Genomic DNA, 16951 nt, shown 5'->3' on the forward strand with positions numbered 1-16951 from the left:
GGGTAATCACAAAGGATGGCCCAGGAAGGAAAGGGTCTGACTCAGACTCCAAAATCACCACCTACCAAACATATACTCTTTTTGTGCATTCCTCACCAGACAAAAATGAGGTTCACAGATGCATGGGAGATGGAGCCTTCACAGTTCTAAATGTTTTAGTCAGCCTCTTTACTGCCAAGAAAGGAGAAAAACAGTGAGCAAATGTTTACCAGGAGATACCCAGGACAAAACCAAGCAGCATAACAGAGAACAAAGCTGTGCTCTTCTCACCCATGGAGCCTGCTATCACATTAGTTTGCTTGAGCTGTCACCCATCTGTTGTGGCACTTAAGGAAGAAGGATCCAGAACACACTGTCACTTTGAAGCATCAGCATTCTGACTCATTCTTACAGCTATAATTATTGACTTCAGAGTAAAAGATAGCCTTCTGGTCAGGCAGCTAAACTGCATTCTGGAACAGCATGCAAAGGACAGAGCAGAACAGGCCCGAGACAAGAACCCAGCAGACACGAGGGGAGACAACCATGGATAGCCTTTACTGCCTCGTATAGTGTAAAGCACCAAAACTGGTACCAATTACAGTAATTCACAAGCTTTCTTTCCTTAATGATGAACACAGTTAGAACTGGGTAGAAACCTGTACAAGACATCAGCAAAAACATCATAAAAGTTACATTCTGCCTATGTAAATCACTGATTTTTCCAATTCAGGCAACAAAGCCTAAGGTGGGAGAGAAGGTGTCAGACTAACTTTGGAGCAGTCTTTGCAGCTCCTGTGCTGGAGCCCGTCAGGAGGTTACAGCAGAGGTGGGGGGGACCCAGTCTCCCACCAGCACTAACCAGGGCAGAACAAACCCCTAAGTTTTTAAGCCTCCAGCTTAGAGCCAGGTAACATCGCTCTTGACTGAACCTGCTCTTTCAGAATGAAATAGGAACACGCTGGAAGTAGAAACAGAGCACAAGTGGCTCTGAAGCTCACCCGTGTGCTGGAAGAACCCCATCCCATCCTCGGTGCGGACGGAGGCTAACAGCATCCACCGTCTGACGCGTGCCCTGCTGCAATGCAGCTGGCTGGAGGAGCGTGCCTGTGAGCAGTGAGAGATGAGGGAAAGGGGTCTTGGGCGAGTCAGCTCGTCCTTTGGCAATTGGGAAGAGATGGCCAAATGTAACCACCGTTTTCTGACCCCAACTGCAAAAACGCCGCAAGAGAAAATATCTGGCACCTTTGGACAACACGCCAAGCACACGAAGACACACGTAGAAGTTCTGTAACTGCAAAGAGATGCCAACCACCAAGGGAGAGACTTTAAACTGTGTTTTATTAATAATCTGAAGCGTCCTCTCTCTCCATCGCAATGGGAACACTTAAGAGCTGCAGAGGCTGAAAAGCCAGCTCTCTACATGGAGCCTTGGCATTTGGAAACACCATCTGCTTTGCAAAGGCTGACAATCTGAGACTTCTGGTTAAACTCCACATCTCCTTGTTGTGAAGGGCCTGATAACTTGTGACTGGCCCTCAGTCCATTACCTTCTGCTTACTGAGTCGCAGAGCGCGTTATATCTCCCCGCAGAGCACTACAGCAGCTGGGCTATGTTACATTCCGTGCCCGTCTCGCTCAGCATTAGCTAGTACACTTAAGAGAGCTTTCCATCTAAATCAGTGAAATGCAAACAGAAAATTTCTGTTGCTTCAGCAAAGAGGCCAACTCTAACATCCTGGCTTGGAAACACACATTTAGATACATTTTTTTTGCCTGTCAGCACGGTTATTTTGATGAGGTTTTGTTTTGCATGTGGATTAGATGAAAGAGACAATTAAGACTTGACTTTTTAATTGGTACTGGATGCATTTTAAACAACAGTAATAGACTTTCTCAACAAGAACTGTATGTTCTCTTTCTCCAGTATAACTTAACTCTGACAGAGAAGACATAAAAATATAGCCAAATAACAGCTGAAACGTGAGATCCTGCACTCAGAAGCTAGGAAAACTATCTTAATACAAAGTGTAGAGTGGCTGAGTCAGCATACCAACTGCAAGTTATATTTAGGCTTATATCCAATCCAACACAAGAAAAACATTCTCTGCTGCACTGAAACTCCTTTTTTTTTTTTTTTTACAAAAATTTCTGGAATTACATGCTGAAAGCATAATTAAATTCAAAGCTGCTGTAAGATTAATAATGATATTAAGCTGAAATTTCTAGTCCCAACCTGACTGATTTTGAGCCAGCAAAGCGGTGAGAGAATCTGAACTGCAAGCGAGTACCACGAAGGCTGAGGAAGAGGAGCAAGCTGCTTCCCTTTGCACCAGCGCTTGTTTCATTCTGGGATGGGGCAAAGCAACTGCAGCGAGCATCAGCCCTTGCAGCCAACTGCTAACCCTGTCTCGTCTCAACATCTCTGTATCAGTCTGTTGGGTTCTTTTTTATGATGCTGAGCAGCACAGACACAGACTACACGTCACATACAGGCCATTAGAAGAAACAGTACAGAACCTGAACTAAGCTCTTTCTTCTAGCAAAAGAGCTGTGGTCTCCCCAGTGGCAAAGGGCTCACAAAAACAGGAGGCGGCAATAAGGAAAATCCAAGATGGCTCATCACCATGCCGATGTAGGGAAGAAAAGCAAAACCAAGTGACAGAATCCATTTCCCCAGACTGCGTTTCCTCAGGAAGAATGGAGGCAATTCTCCAGAAAGGAGCAAGTGCTTCGGAGGGTGCTGCTCAGAGCACCTCCACCCTCATTTTATAGGCACTGACGGCTGAAGATAGCCATGACGTCTCCCAGTAACTCCACCATCGGAACAGCCTGCACACCCTCTGGTCGGCTTCCACTGGATAGACCAAACACGTTAAGTTCAGCTTCACAGCAACAGGAACTTTCCCTCAGTCCTGACATGAGCTGGGAAGCCAGTGTGCTGCCCAAGCACAGCCAAGGACGTCACCTCCATCTCCCCCGCCAACCACCCAGAGCTTACACCTCACCGGCCCCCTGCCTGGACAATCCACGGTCCCGTTCCTCCCCGTGGGCCCCTCCACCCCTGTCCCAGCCCAGTGGATCCCTCACATCTCTGCCGCTCCCCAAGACCAGCCCCACGCTGGCAGCAGGGGTGGGGGACACGATTTGTGCTTTGCTAGATGCATCTGCTGCTCTTCTCTGCAAAAGCCCTTACTGATGTCAGAAGCAGCCAGATGCAAGGCTTTGCACCCCCAGCCCTCTCGCCCCTTGCGTGCCCTGTCACACGAACAGAAATGTTATCAATGCTCATTGCTCTCTAACGCTAAGCAGCCCCAAGTGCTTTTGCCTCACACATTTGCCCTAATTGGTGTAAAGGAGGAAATTCGCAACACTATTTGGGAAGCTAGGACAGTTTTGTTTCCTCCAGTTCACCTTATCTTCGTCATTCAGCTCCTGAAGACTCAGCTATTAAGAGAAATTAAGTAATTCATCAAGCCCTTTTCAATTACCTGCTGTTGATAACATCAGAGTACAATTAGCATCTACAAATGAACCAAGTGCCAACTGCCGAGCAGAAACAGAAGCTAATTTACAGCGTGGGGCAGCCTGCAAGAGCTGAGATTCAGGGGCTGCCAGCAGACACAGATTTTGTTATACCAGCAACAGCCCTGTTCCGCCACTCCCAGCCAGCTGAGAGCACATCCCCAGCCACAGCTGGAACACCAGCAGCACAAAGCGCCGCTTCCCACGGCAGAGATGGAAAAGCATCTTTGGTCGCTTCCACATCTGTTGCTGTGAGGAAGAAGCAGGAATGGACTTCGCTTTGATGTAATTCAGGCCTTCCCCGCCTGCCAGCAGGATGCCAGTGTCTCTCCTTCGAAGAACACGAGACTCCTACACTCTGTTATTTTAATGGATACATTCTGAAAACAAACTTAGTGAGGATTTCACTCATGTGTCTCCCAACTTACAAGGCAGCAATACATTGCCACATCCTGCTGAGAAGCTCCCAAAGAAAAGGCCAGGTAATAAACCACGTCACTTCTTGCCTTAGTGCAAGACTTAATATTTATTTCCGACACTGAGTAGCTCTTCAAATGCACTTTACCAGTTCATTTCCCTTCTGCCGTGAGCTTTTGCTTTCGGGTGCCCTTCTGCGCAAGTTAATAATTGAACATGGGGCACATTACGTTACACTGGCACACAACCTGCCAAGTGCCTGTTTAATTCATGAAGACGGTCTGGTGAAACTGGGGTAACTGAGACGACGGCACACAGCAAACTGCCTGCATCCTGGCAGCAGCTCTGATAGTCACGGCATTTCCTGGCAAATTCTGCTCCATGTCAGGGCTCCATGTCCTTACCTAGATTGGAGGAGGCTCTGCCTTCAGCAGCTCGGTCCTGCAGGCTCTCAGCGATGTGCAGCTGTTCTTCATGGTACTGCTTAGCCCTTTCCAGGTCCTGCATACATCTGGCTGCGTGGCCCAAGCCAGCATAAGCTCGCATCTCAATGGCCTTCTCAGCCAGCTCCTGGGCCAACTCCAACACGTAGTTGTGGTAGGACATGGCTTTGTCGAAGTTTCTCCGGTAGTGGTAAGCACTGCCTAGGTTGCTGTAGGCTCGAGCTTCCTCCCGCTTGTTCCCCAGCTCCTTGGCGATCTTAAGATGCTGTTCATGGCACTGCACCGCATTTTCAAAATCCCCCATTGCAATGTACACTGCTCCCATGTTGCCCAGCTCCCGTGCCTCAGAGAGCTCATCTTTGGACTGCTTTGCAAGGAGGACGCACTGCTTGTGGCTCGCCAGAGCGTTTGGGTAGTCCCCAATGGCTGTGTACACGTGGCCCAGACTGCTCAGTGCTGAGGACGCTGCCTGCAAGGGTAAGAGAGAAAAAGTAAGTACAAGTATTCACGGAAACAAGTCAGATGGCCCCAGTCCTAGAAATTAAAGCCACACAAGGCCACTCTGGAGAAAGAATGGGACTACCAGCTAGAAATCCTGCTCTCTGCAGTTCTTCTACACCCCTCAGGGCAGCTCAGGCGGAGGCAGGAGGAATAGGGTTGACTCAGGAGAACAAGGCTAGGATTACCTCTTTCTCGGAAGCGTATAGTGTGTGTGTACCTGGTGGAGGGGAAGGACAGCACTGCAAAGATGCAGAGACCACTGGGCAAACACAGAAAGTGATCGCTGCAGAAAACTGCGCTCCAGGAGCAGCCTGAGCTGTCCCGCAGAGCAGCACTTCCCCCGTAGCCACAGCTCAGGTCACCTCTCACGACTACTTTAATGTCTACACCAAGTCCTGCTAATACAGCAAGCAATCCTGTGTGTGACGGCTCTTAACAAAGCAGATAAATAATGATATTCGCCTGCAGAGAAGGTTGCAAACGAGCACTCGCTCTGTTCCACCCTCACCCAGTAAGCTCAGGTCAAAGCAACAGGTTCCCGAGACCCTGCAGGCTGATGCCAAAGCACTGTCAGAGACCAGGAGCAGAATGCGTAGCTTGACATAACCAACCATGCTACAGGGTGAGCCACCATCAGACTCTTCTTCCCACGCTAGACATCCATCGAATACCTGCTCTTGGAAAAATTACACACTTGCAGCCAGCACTTAGCTGGGAGAAGGGAGATGCCTCTGCTGCTTATCTTGCGATACCAGTAGGCCAGTGTGCAGTCACCAACACCTTCACGTACTTCTGCCTGGTCACTCACACCACGCTCCGCAGAGCGCAGTTCTTACTGTGCAGATCAGGGTCCTTCTAGCACAACATCGTTTGTTACTGAGCCCCAAACCACCTTGGGACCACAGCAAAGACAACAGCATTTCAGCAGATGGAGCCTCTGGCCCCTGGGGTCATCTTAAATAAATATAGCCATTTGAAAACCTGAGTTCTTACCACTGAGAAACAGCTGTACTTAACAAGACAAATTATCTGAGAATCAGATTCTTTTGCCCACTGCATCTACCAGGACACAGGCCTTCCCTCCACCTGGCAGAGCCAGAGCATCGCAGCCGGAGAGCAGGGCAAGGAGCCAGGAACACGGATGCGTTCCTCCTGCACATCTGCTGCCTCAGCAGGGCTGTTCACGCCAAAGCTCTGACCCCGAGTCCTCCATGGTCCCTGCATGCGCATTTCCTCTGATACCCAGCTGCTGCTGTGACCCAGTTCCACAAGAGCCATCATTTCCAACCCTCGAGAAAGGAGCAGTCAGGGCGAGTGACCGCACAGAGACCGGTCTCACCCCTCCCTAGCACCCTAGCTCAGGAAAGATCCAGTCCACCCTTCCACCCGAGATGGTGACACAGGATCCCAGGACACTTGTCCTTGCTATCCGAAATGGCGTAACCCCCTGCTACCATTGAAGAGGCAGCCTCACCCTTTTCTTGTCCTTGGCTGTGCACTCCCAGTGCATCCTTGGCCTTGTTTTACTGTTCATGCAGCAGATTCCAAGCTCCCCAATGCCCTGTTCAAATTTCCTAGTTCCAAAACAGGTAAGATCTTTGCACTGAGTGGTGCGAGGGGGAGAAAAGCAGCTCAACCACACCACCAGGCTTCAAGTAGGTGAGGCCCCTTCGGTTGTTCCACCGTCAGGAAGGAAGGCACGCTCCTTCTGCTCTTGCCTTCTGAGCTCAACCATGGAACCAGCTGTGTGCCATACGTCTATTTTGCAACTCCCCTCTTGCTATGATGTGGATGGCCTAATGCAGCCAATGCTGGAGCTCTTTGTTTAAGGAGCAAGCACGCTTTACCATCCTGGGTGCAATTATCCCTAGGCACAACACCAAGAGCTCTCCCACGAAATGGGATTCCATACGGTAAGTTCAAGACATGCAGCTGAAAGCACCTCACAGGACATGCCAACCAGCTATCTCCGATTTGAACACCATGAGCTGGAGAAAGGCTTCAGTGCGATACCACTGATAAACAAGCCAGACTAATGCCCAGGGAGCACAAGATGAGCTGTAAAAAGTGAGCTTCTTGCTCTGCATCCATGAGACACGACTCAGACTCCAATGCCGCAGCACGGTTCAGACAGCAAGCAGGAGCTCTGGAGTTAAATTCACCTAAGAATTTGCAGATTGAAGCCCACCTCTTTTAACTGTTCTAAGCGGCTGCCTCTTCCACACTACAAGCGCACAGAAACACACTCTGGTATCAAGGGTGGAAGGAAAACACTTAAATTAAGCAGCTGGAGTAGCTATGGGATGGTGGTGGCTCCCCATCAGTGCCCAGAGTGGCCACCATGAACCTCTCCAACCCACCCAGCACCAGACCAGGAAGCCCCGCCACCTTTTCTCTGCAAAGTCATGCGTCCGCTCCCAGGAGCTCCTGGAGCTAGAGAGCTGGCCCTCACCCTGGGCATTCCCTCCGCACGCTCGCCCTGCCTTGACAAACTGCTGTATTCCTGCGTGGCTCCCAGCTGCAGACTGGCTATGCCCCAGATGCAGGATTTTAATTCCTTTCTCCAAGGCAAACGATTAACCTCTTCCTGGCCACACTATCTAGAGATCAGATATTAAGAAAAAGCGGATCAGAAAATCTCTTCCACAGGAGAAGAGCTGGATCAGTGCCTCTCAACTGGAACCACATCTTGCTATTGAAATTGCATCGCTGAAGAAATGAGCCTTTCGTGACTTCCAAAAACAGTAGCAGGAGAAACCTTCCTAAAGATTATTTTTACTAAAATTATATCAGGATTGGAAGAGTAATGCTAAGTCAGGAAGATCTATGGGCCAGAACAAGAAGCAGAGCGCACAGGTCATAAATTATTTTTGTGATCAGCAGCATTAACAGAGTAATGTTTCCACACTGAGAAACTGTAAGTATGCTGTGCTAATTCAAATTAATAGGGAAACCATCTTTTCTGATATAAGAACCCGAGGTGACAGATTAGCTATTAAACACAATTTATAGGTCATAAGATAGAGAGGTTATAAGGAAGCTCTCCCATAGCCAGCTCCGTAAATAGCCAAGCTGCATGTGTTCTCCCTGAGGCATCCTTTCAGGCACCTTAATTATAATGGAAGAACTGCCAGAATTCAAAATGTCTTTATTTTTTTCCACTTAGTGTTGCAGATGAACTTCACTCAAGGCAAGGGACGATGCAAGAAGAGCCGTGGCAGAGGCGCAGCCGCCGTGAGGAAGCCCCGCTGTGTCCCTGCGAGGCTGCGGTCCCGCTCCACATGGCAGCGGGACGGGAAAGCCCGGGGCTCAGCCCCACAGATGGCGAGAGCAGCACTCGATTTCACGCTGCCAATACATGCTATAATGAACTAGAAATAAGTCGCTTTTGCTGCTGTAATTACCACAGACCAGAGAGGGGAGCAGCTAGCAGCAACTCTTCAGAGACATAGGGACAGGCTGGGGACAAAGCTTCTGAACATGTTGCCACGGGATCAAATGGTTTCTTGGGCTTGCGGTGCTTGCTGTTGGAGAAACACCTCCCAGGTGGTGTGAAAACCAGCTAAACCCTGCAGAAATAAATGATTTACAGCCTCTGCAGAAGCGCAGGCACTTGGCTCAGAGTATCAGGGCCCAAAGCCATATTCACTCCAAAAACTCCCTCTGCAGGACACCCTGCAGAGCACTGCCGCCTTCACTTCGCTCTTCCTCCTGCGGTAAAACTCCATGTCACCACCCAGACCTGGCACCCAGCCGGCAGCCACAGGACGGGCACCCAACAGGACAGCAACGGCACAGGAAGGCACGTGGACCTGCCAAGGGTGACACAGCTCCTCACTCCTGGAGGACAGGCGCGGGCAGAACACCAGTGAGGAAAGGCTCTACCTACAAGAGGGTCTGAGGGGGGCTTGTTTTCATAGAATGGTTTGGGTTGGAAGGGACCTTAAAGGCCACCCAGTGGCACCCCCTGCCCTGGGCAGGGACACCTCCCACCAGCCCAGGTTGCTCCAAGCCCCGTCCAACCTGGCCTTGAACCCCTCCAGGGATGGGGCAGCCACAGCTTCTCTGGGCAACCTGGGCCAGGGGCTCACCGCCCTCACAGCAAACAATTTCTTCCTGAGATCTCATCTAAAACTCCCCTCTTCCCGTTTCAAACCATTGCCTCTTGTCCCATGGCTCCCCTCCCTGATCCAGAGTCCCTCCCCATCTCTCCTGGAGTCCCTTTAGGTATTGGAAGGCTGCTGTAAGGTCTGCTGCAAAATCAACATGAAAATTTTGCTCTGAATTTCAATCCAGTTTTACACAAATCTTCATGAAGACGAATATATGCACGGTATTGAGTCATTTGCAATCTCACCAGAAAAAAAAGGGGGGAAAAAAAATACGCATACACATCTTGCACAAGCCCAGACCAAAATACTGCACGGGGCCCACGACGGGCTTCAAGATGCGTTGGAGCTCCCTTCATCTTGCTGGTGAGCAACACGCGCGCTGCTGCACGGAACAAACCAGTTGGCCATTCTGGGCAAAGTTAAAATCCAGCACAACGTAATCAGCACAACTGATTCCGCAGCCTTAATTAATCGTGGAAGACAGGCCACGAGCAGCAGCAGCACTTCTGATATAACTGGGAAGAGAATGGAATCGTCTTTCTGGAAAACAAGGAGTCAGTGAAAACTGGTGTCTCCTGGGGCTGCTAAAAAAAACCAAAACGTGGACATTTATGCGTGCAGATTGCTGAATAAGATGAGCTATGGCAAAGAGCCATCTAGACAGACTCAGATGATGTTAATGGGCTTCGGCTAGGGAAAAAAGGCAGAAATGGAAAGCAGCAGATCTCAGACTTTCCGTGCACAAGAGAAACTTGACAGATGCGGAGACTGCTCATACTGTACATGGGAAGAAATCTGTAGGAGATCTCCTAGACTGGGAAACAGATCACAGGAAATGAAATTTGTGTGGCTGGAAACATTTAATTCTCAGGGCTCCCAATCCCTTTGCCCAACAGCACTTCCAGGCTCCCAGTAAAGACCTGGAATGAAGGGTAAGAGCTCGGCAACCATTCTCAGGGCATGCAGAAAGACTTGGCACACATCTGAGTGCCCATGGCTGAACCATCCAAACCAGGATGTGGGAGGGGGACAAGAGAAGCAGAAAAGAAAAATAAGTAGAAGGAGACAAAAAGAGAAATGGAAAGTGAAGGATAAAGGGCTGAGAAGAAACAGCCCGACTGGATTAGAAAGACGGTGCTGTTTCCAGAGGCTGGGCTGTTGCTCCCGCAGACCAGGGCAGGAGGACCACCTCTCCCCTCTGACGTGGCCTTCACACCAACGTTCCCCACGCCTTTTGTTCTGCAGCAGCTTCCACTGTGAACCGAGTGCTCCCAGAGAAGCACTTCGCGATCATCTTGGCGTCTGCATGAGTGGAGCCTATGGCACTTCTGGCTTCCCCGGGGCTGGTTGTGTGCAGCATCTCCTCTCCAGCAGGATATCCATACTCCACGTGCTCGTGGGGGCAATCAGTGGAAAGGCTGTGGAGCTTGACATTAAAGCAGTGTTTAGGAACAATTTGGTGATTACATCTGCTGGGGGACACCAATGACTCGCTTCAGGGGGTTAGTAATAGGATTCCAGCAGATAAATTCATCACTGTATACTTAATAAAATCCTCTGCATAATAGGATCCACCGGGAACTCTAAGTGGCTGACACACCGGGCCAGCAGGGAAGGGGCATTCCCACGGGCACTGGCAGAAGAGTCAAAACGCCGCGGTGGGAGAACAAGGTTGACACACGTGAAGCCGACTCCAGCTGTGCTAGCACGAACCTCTGCTTGGTAGCAGGGTGATGGGAGACTACAGCTTCATACCAGTGGGGGTTTGCACCAGCAAACAAAGAAAATCAATGCTTTACATATCTGACAAAGACAAATTTTACGGTGGGGGTTGCTTACACCTCCAATTATGCAATTTATCACTCTAATAGAAAGCAGATTCTTCTGCCACTGAGCTGAGGCACAGAAGGGAGTTCTGAAAAAGGTTTCTAATTGCTCTCTTTTTCTTGGGAGCAACAGCCAGCTTAGGTTTTTCAGCTGAATAAGGTAAAGAGTCTGATGTTAAGCAGATGTGCATCACAGAATGACAACTAATAGAGACCTGGTGACTTGGAGAGATGTGTTTCTTAGGTATTTCACCATTGTCAGACAATGCTCATTTCCCGATTATGTTACATTTAAACAATTCTTTAACTGATTGCACGGCCTCCTCAAATGAGAACACCGCATAATTATTCTAAAATGGGCAAGGTGAAAACGCTCTGCCTGGTATCTCACTATAAGGTAGCCTTAATCCCCAGACACCAACTGGGTTTGATCAGAGATCGAGCTTTTACAGCCAAGGTGGGGAAATAGGTGGCATGGACTAAGCATTTGGGAAATTCAGAAGCCTGACTGCAGCACTCTCTTGCATGCTGTTTCTCTCCACTTCCATTCTCCCTCTGGGCATGGGGCAACAGCAGTGCCTGATCCTACACGGTGCAGTGGAGCTGTATCCAAAAGATCAGCCATGCATATTCATAACATCTGTACTCAGGACCGTCAGCATCCCGCCTCATACGCATGCTCTTGCTCTTGAACGCAAGCAAAGCTTTCCTGGTTCATTGAGTGTATTTTGGGGGTGGTGAGGGGAAGGCAGCCTCAACAGATTGTTTCTGAACACACACACACACAGACACCGAAATACTTAAATCTGAAAGCATTAACAGGATGAGTTCTGCTGGCTTCACCGTAAAGAGTAAAATCTCACCGTATCTTACACCAGCGTAACTTTTCTGTGTGGGAAGCGCAGAGGTTAGCTTACAGTAATGCAACACTGCGTAACATACCGAAAGAGCTTAAATGCTAAGCTCCATTTGTTTTACAGGTATGGACTGTGTAACTGCCACGCACACAGGCAGGACAGCGGCATAACAGGAGATTAATACTTTCAGGATCTACCAAAATGATCCAGTGGCTGTAAATTGCACTCTACCTCCACTTCTATTAAGCCCCTTTATCATTTCCTCAGAATCCACCGGTATTCCACAATCCGGCTTGGAGATCTACTGATTTATGCACTAATGCAAGTCTCACACTCAAATACAGCAGGTGCCCCAGCAACACGCAAAGCTGCCCTTCCCTCCTCCCTCAAAGGCCAGGCTGATGTGCCGGTACCACATCCAGCGCCTTCCTTTGTGTGGCAGGCTTTTGAAAATAAGAAAAGAAGCAGCAGGCAATATTCTCCTCCTGTATGTTATCTGTATGCAGAAAGAAGGAAAGGATTTGCTTTTAGGTAATTATTTCCTGGGGAAGAAGAATACACTGGAATCGATATCCCTGTCAAAGCCAATTTATTTGTAGGTCTCAGTCTTTTACATAGAAGCTACCAAAAAGCAAACGCAAAGAAGCCAAAGCCGTGGGGCAGAGGCACTGCTATCTGACTGTCTGGAAGGAACTCTGTAACTAACTGCTAACTGAAAGGGAATAACCAGGAATTAACGACACAATAGAAAAACTCAAAATACACAGCAGGAAGAGACAGTTCCAGTCCCCTCTTGATGAATGGATTAAACCCACAGCTCTGCAGGTCTCAAGGATGTGCCGCTCATGAGAGAAGCTGCCATGGGTTGTGCTTACAATCCGCTCCCAGCTCTCTCTTTCCTTACTTGTTCAGGGAAATAATGATGTTCTAGAGGACTAATCATTCTTCCTGTTTCATGGCAAAAGAATCACGCAAATTATGTGAATCCAGGCAAATCTGAACAGCACCATGGCAACTGTCAGGTTATTCATAGTCGGTTATCTTCCTGAAACCAAAGGCTTCAAAAGGAACACTGACTCATTTAGAGATCAAAATAACGCCACTCCAGCAGAAAATCCATTTAGTCAATCTCCAGTATCATTTAGGAGCGAGGTGTCCAGTTCTGCCTAGAAAACTTGTAAAACCAAACCTGAGTTACTGCCTTAACAGAACTGCAAATATTTTTGACCAAGTTAGCAGGGGTTTGCTGGAAAGCAGAAGCAGCAACTTCTCCAAACCGGTACCCATTTCTTAAAACTGCTTGTCGCTCATACTGAAAAAGCTGTTGATGTTCACCACCGCTCGCTGAGCAAAGGCTGGTACCCAGGAGAACGTGCATCTTTTCTGTGGTGGGCTCTGCAGCACTGAATTCTCATTCCGCAAAGAAAAGGAAGTCACGCAAAACACACCAGCCCAGGAACACTACAAAGTAGACCTCAGCACCAAACTAAGCATCACCTGGGGCTCACATATCTTTATCCCAAATAGCCCAAATTTGGTAGCTTTCTGGACACAGTCTACAAGGCTCCTCTGTGAAATCACTTTAGGGAGGATGGCTGACTTGACATTTTTAGTGATGACGTAAGAAAATAAGCCCTCATTTAAAACCACAAGCTCCTCTGAGATGGTGTCACTGAGGAGTGACTCATGCCCTGGTGAAAGTCAGTCCTGGAAGAAGCAGCCAGCACGTTACAAGCTCAGATCCCTCAGAACCCAGAGATGCTCTTTGTGAGGCAAAGGAATCTCTAACCCCTGCAGCAGCGTGCTGACCTGTGCCAGTCCTAACGTTACTCTTGCTCATAAAGCTGGATACCGCTTCCCTGGAAACTCAATCCAGGGAAGCCTTGGCTGAGGTGGGCCTTCTGAAAACCCAAGGAGCGCTGCTCCCTGAGCTGCAGCTCTTACACAAGTTTTCTGCTTCATTTCTTTTACTGCAGTGGGGTACAGGCCTCGGCAGAGCGCTGGGGTTTGCAGACACTGTGAGAGGTAAGTGAAACCAGAAGACCGCATTTCCTTCAGCTAAAAGCCGTGTGCTGGGGAGGTCAAGCGGGGACATTTAAAGGAGATCCTCAGGAAGTATTACATTTCCCTTTTGAGTCACAAGTCCAAACAAAACAAAGCATATGGCCTTTCAGTGCATTCCCAAATTTCCTGCACTGGTCAGATTTCCCTTCGTTCTGCTTAATCCTATCACATTTGAACCGGACAAACCTGTATGAATCCAGTCAAGCTGACTTTCTCTAAAAAGAGCTGCTAAAGACAGAAAGAGAAAGGCAAAGAATTTATGCTTTCTTACACAAATCCAACTCCTTGGTGCTCAAGCGCTATGGCTGCTCACATCACTGAACTCATCCCCTCAGCCGTGCAGGTAATTCAGTCTCAGGTGTAATGCAGCACTCCTGCCCTAGAAGACCCAGAATCCTCAAAGGAGCTCATATGGCAAGTGTTTTCCAAGCAGTTGGTACTCAGCCTTCCTCCAAGAATGCAAGCCTCCTCCGGGGCATGAGGGAGTCTGCCCCGGATCCCTAATGAAGCAAGGACCGTCTGCAACGAGAGGCTGAAGCCAACGAGGCAAAGGATAGCACCGTGCTTATTCAGTGAGGGTTTCAACGTGTACTTACAGCACAGGGTAGATTTCTGAGTCCTGGTGGTTAACCAGAGGCCCCTCAAAGATCAGCTGTTTGAACTTTAAGTATACATGGCAACAATATGAACTGGAAAGTGTATGTCTGTAACTTCGTACGCCCAACAGAGCCAAACATCTGAGCCAGACAAAGATTGAACTTCAGTGAACTGAACAATGCTGCAAGAAGCGTCCAGGAAAACATTCTGCAGAGTGAGTCAAATCTCTCACAAGTTCTCATCAAGCTGAAATCACAACACCTGCAGAACTTGAGACTTCAAGGGCAGCAGGGGTAAAAATAAACCTTCTGTCCTGTAGGAAATCTGGAAAACCAATCCGCCCCACTCTCACCTAACTCCTCACTGGCTGCTCCACACCCCACCCCCCCCCACAGCCCTCCGCAGAGGGACTCAGCACCCCTCTGCTACCCCGAAATGCTCAGCCAGGTCCTCCGAGCAAGTGGCCAGTATTGAGGTTGCAGTTCTATAAATGAGACCACCCTCAAGTCTAGTACAACATCAGGAGTGATTCTGGAAGACATGGACCAGGATGTGCAAACACCTCCTCAAAAAGCTGGAAAGGTATTAGTGCCGATCTCCTGCTACAGCAAGAAAACTCTTTGGTCCTACAGAGTCCTGAAGACGACAACACTGCTTTTGGTGTAAAGGGCATGTATCTTATAAAACAAAAAAAGACTCAAGCCATAGTGAGTCTCAACATAGTAATGATCGGGCAGATGTGCTGGGGTGCCCTGTGGAGCCTCCCCTCCTCCTTCAGCTCAGCCTCTGGTTAATCCCTGGAAATCCTGGAAATCCTGCTGGGCCCCTCCACCACTTCAGCTGCCAGTCGGGAAACTTGTGCCAATCCAGCCAGCGCTGCAGCTGGGCCTTACCCATTCCTGACGGCACAGTACTGGGAGGGAGACCGAGGGCTGAAGCTGCACACTGGGCAGCGAACGACTCTTGGCAGCTTCCCTCCCCCCAGTAATAATAAAAATACATATTAAAACCAGCTTGAGATCAGCAAGAAGGCTCTGTGATGCTAGGCTTCACGCAAGGGCTCAGATTAGACAACAACTTTCAAAGGAAATGCGACCCTTCCTTTCTGGAAGTATCCAGTCCATGAACTGCGAGGGCCTGATCTTTTTACCACTTTCTGGTTTCTGCGGGCAATTTTCCACTGAGTTCCTAGGAACTGACGCTGGTCTCTCACCTCTTTGGAGAGCAGAGACTGGGAGCAGGCTTTTGCTTGAGTGGTTAGCAGGCTGATCAACCATTCTCTTGTTTGTAAATCCTGTGTAAAGTGTCATGGGATTTGGAAAGCTGTTTCGCACGCAGAGGCTGAATCAAAAACCAGCTTGTTTCAATTTCTTGAAAGTACCTCCAGGACTCAAAAGATCTCCTAAAAAAACCCCAGAGAAAAACAGAAGGCATAATGGAGAAACAAGAGTCCAGAGATAAACCCATGCACTAAAAATGTTTATGAACACAGATGCACCAGAGCCACCCCTTTATCTTCTTCCTGCTTGACCTTTTTGATAAGATACCGGGGTTTTTTTGACACAACAGAAGGACACTCCAGCAAAGCTGCCATCTCTGCAGTACATAGGCACGGTGCTCATGCAACGGGCTGTAGTCGACGTTCTTGTGCTATCAGTAACAAAGAAACACTAATTCCTTAACAAAAACTCTCAAATTGGTTCCAATCTCTTCTCTTGAAAAAGCTCAAGAAGCGAAAGCTATTTGCTGTTTAACACAGTAGCAGCGGTCACACCCTGGACTCGTCATTCCTGCACTTCTGTCAGCAGTGGCTGCATTCACCACTAACCTAGATTATCAATTAGCAAAGCCCACCTCGGCCTGTTCCTTACTTCTGGAACCCCAGTCAGGTGCGATAAAGCTATAAGGAATAAGGTATATTCTCCTCTTAGTCTTTCCTGTTCATGTTGCTACAGGCAGTAGATAATCCACTTCTGGCAGACAACTGCGTAATAAATTATTTTGAAGCAGTGGCTTCACTACAGAAGAGGAAAAGGGACAGAAAATAGAAACGCAGGGAAACAAATACCTTCTTTCCTCATTTTCTGCAAAGCTCTGTTGCTTACTGCAGCAAGTACTACTTTCACCTCCACAGCCTGTTTCTGACATCTTAAGTCAATGTTTTCATCCATGACAGCGTGAAGACTTTAGCCTGAAGACTCCTTCCAGTTCTCATTTGTGAGGAATTTATATCCTGTCCTCATTTTCCAGACTGTTTGCAAACATAACAAGATAACGGCAGTCCTAAGATTTTCACATTTTTCCTTTCGGAGAAGTCTGGCAGCCCAGGGACAGACCACCTCTTCACACGGCCGAGTCCCACGCGAATGCCATGGGCAGAGAAAGTGCTGTGGGCTCCCGCAACCCGCTGTTAATGACCGAACTGGATTCTTACCACTCCGTCCGAGACTGATGATAATGAAGCACAAACGAGGACGCAAGTGACCAGGTGATGGTCACTTCAGGATTTTCAGTGAGAAAGAGACCAAGTTGGCCCTATGAGAAATTATATTTTTAAAACACCTCAAAGCCACTTGAATGCAATGGAAAAGGATCACTGTTATGAACCCTCACAGTGAAGAAGTTTTTCC

The 16951-nt window shown here is 48.6% G+C and overlaps 1 protein-coding gene across 3 annotated transcripts in view; it reads right to left on the minus strand.

The window, feature by feature from the left end:
- The window catches only part of TTC28 (tetratricopeptide repeat domain 28), a 173289-nt gene that overhangs the window by 43571 nt on the left and 112767 nt on the right, over positions 1-16951 (minus strand). For all 3 annotated transcript variants that reach the window (XM_074607074.1, XM_074607073.1, XM_074607075.1), the window contains one exon: positions 4326-4833. In XM_074607074.1, the coding sequence (XP_074463175.1) occupies positions 4326-4833 (508 nt within the window). The remainder of the gene's footprint in view (positions 1-4325; positions 4834-16951) is intronic.

The sequence above is a fragment of the Larus michahellis genome, chromosome 13 (genome assembly GCF_964199755.1).
Source record: "Larus michahellis chromosome 13, bLarMic1.1, whole genome shotgun sequence".
NCBI classification, from domain to species: Eukaryota; Metazoa; Chordata; class Aves; order Charadriiformes; family Laridae; genus Larus; species Larus michahellis.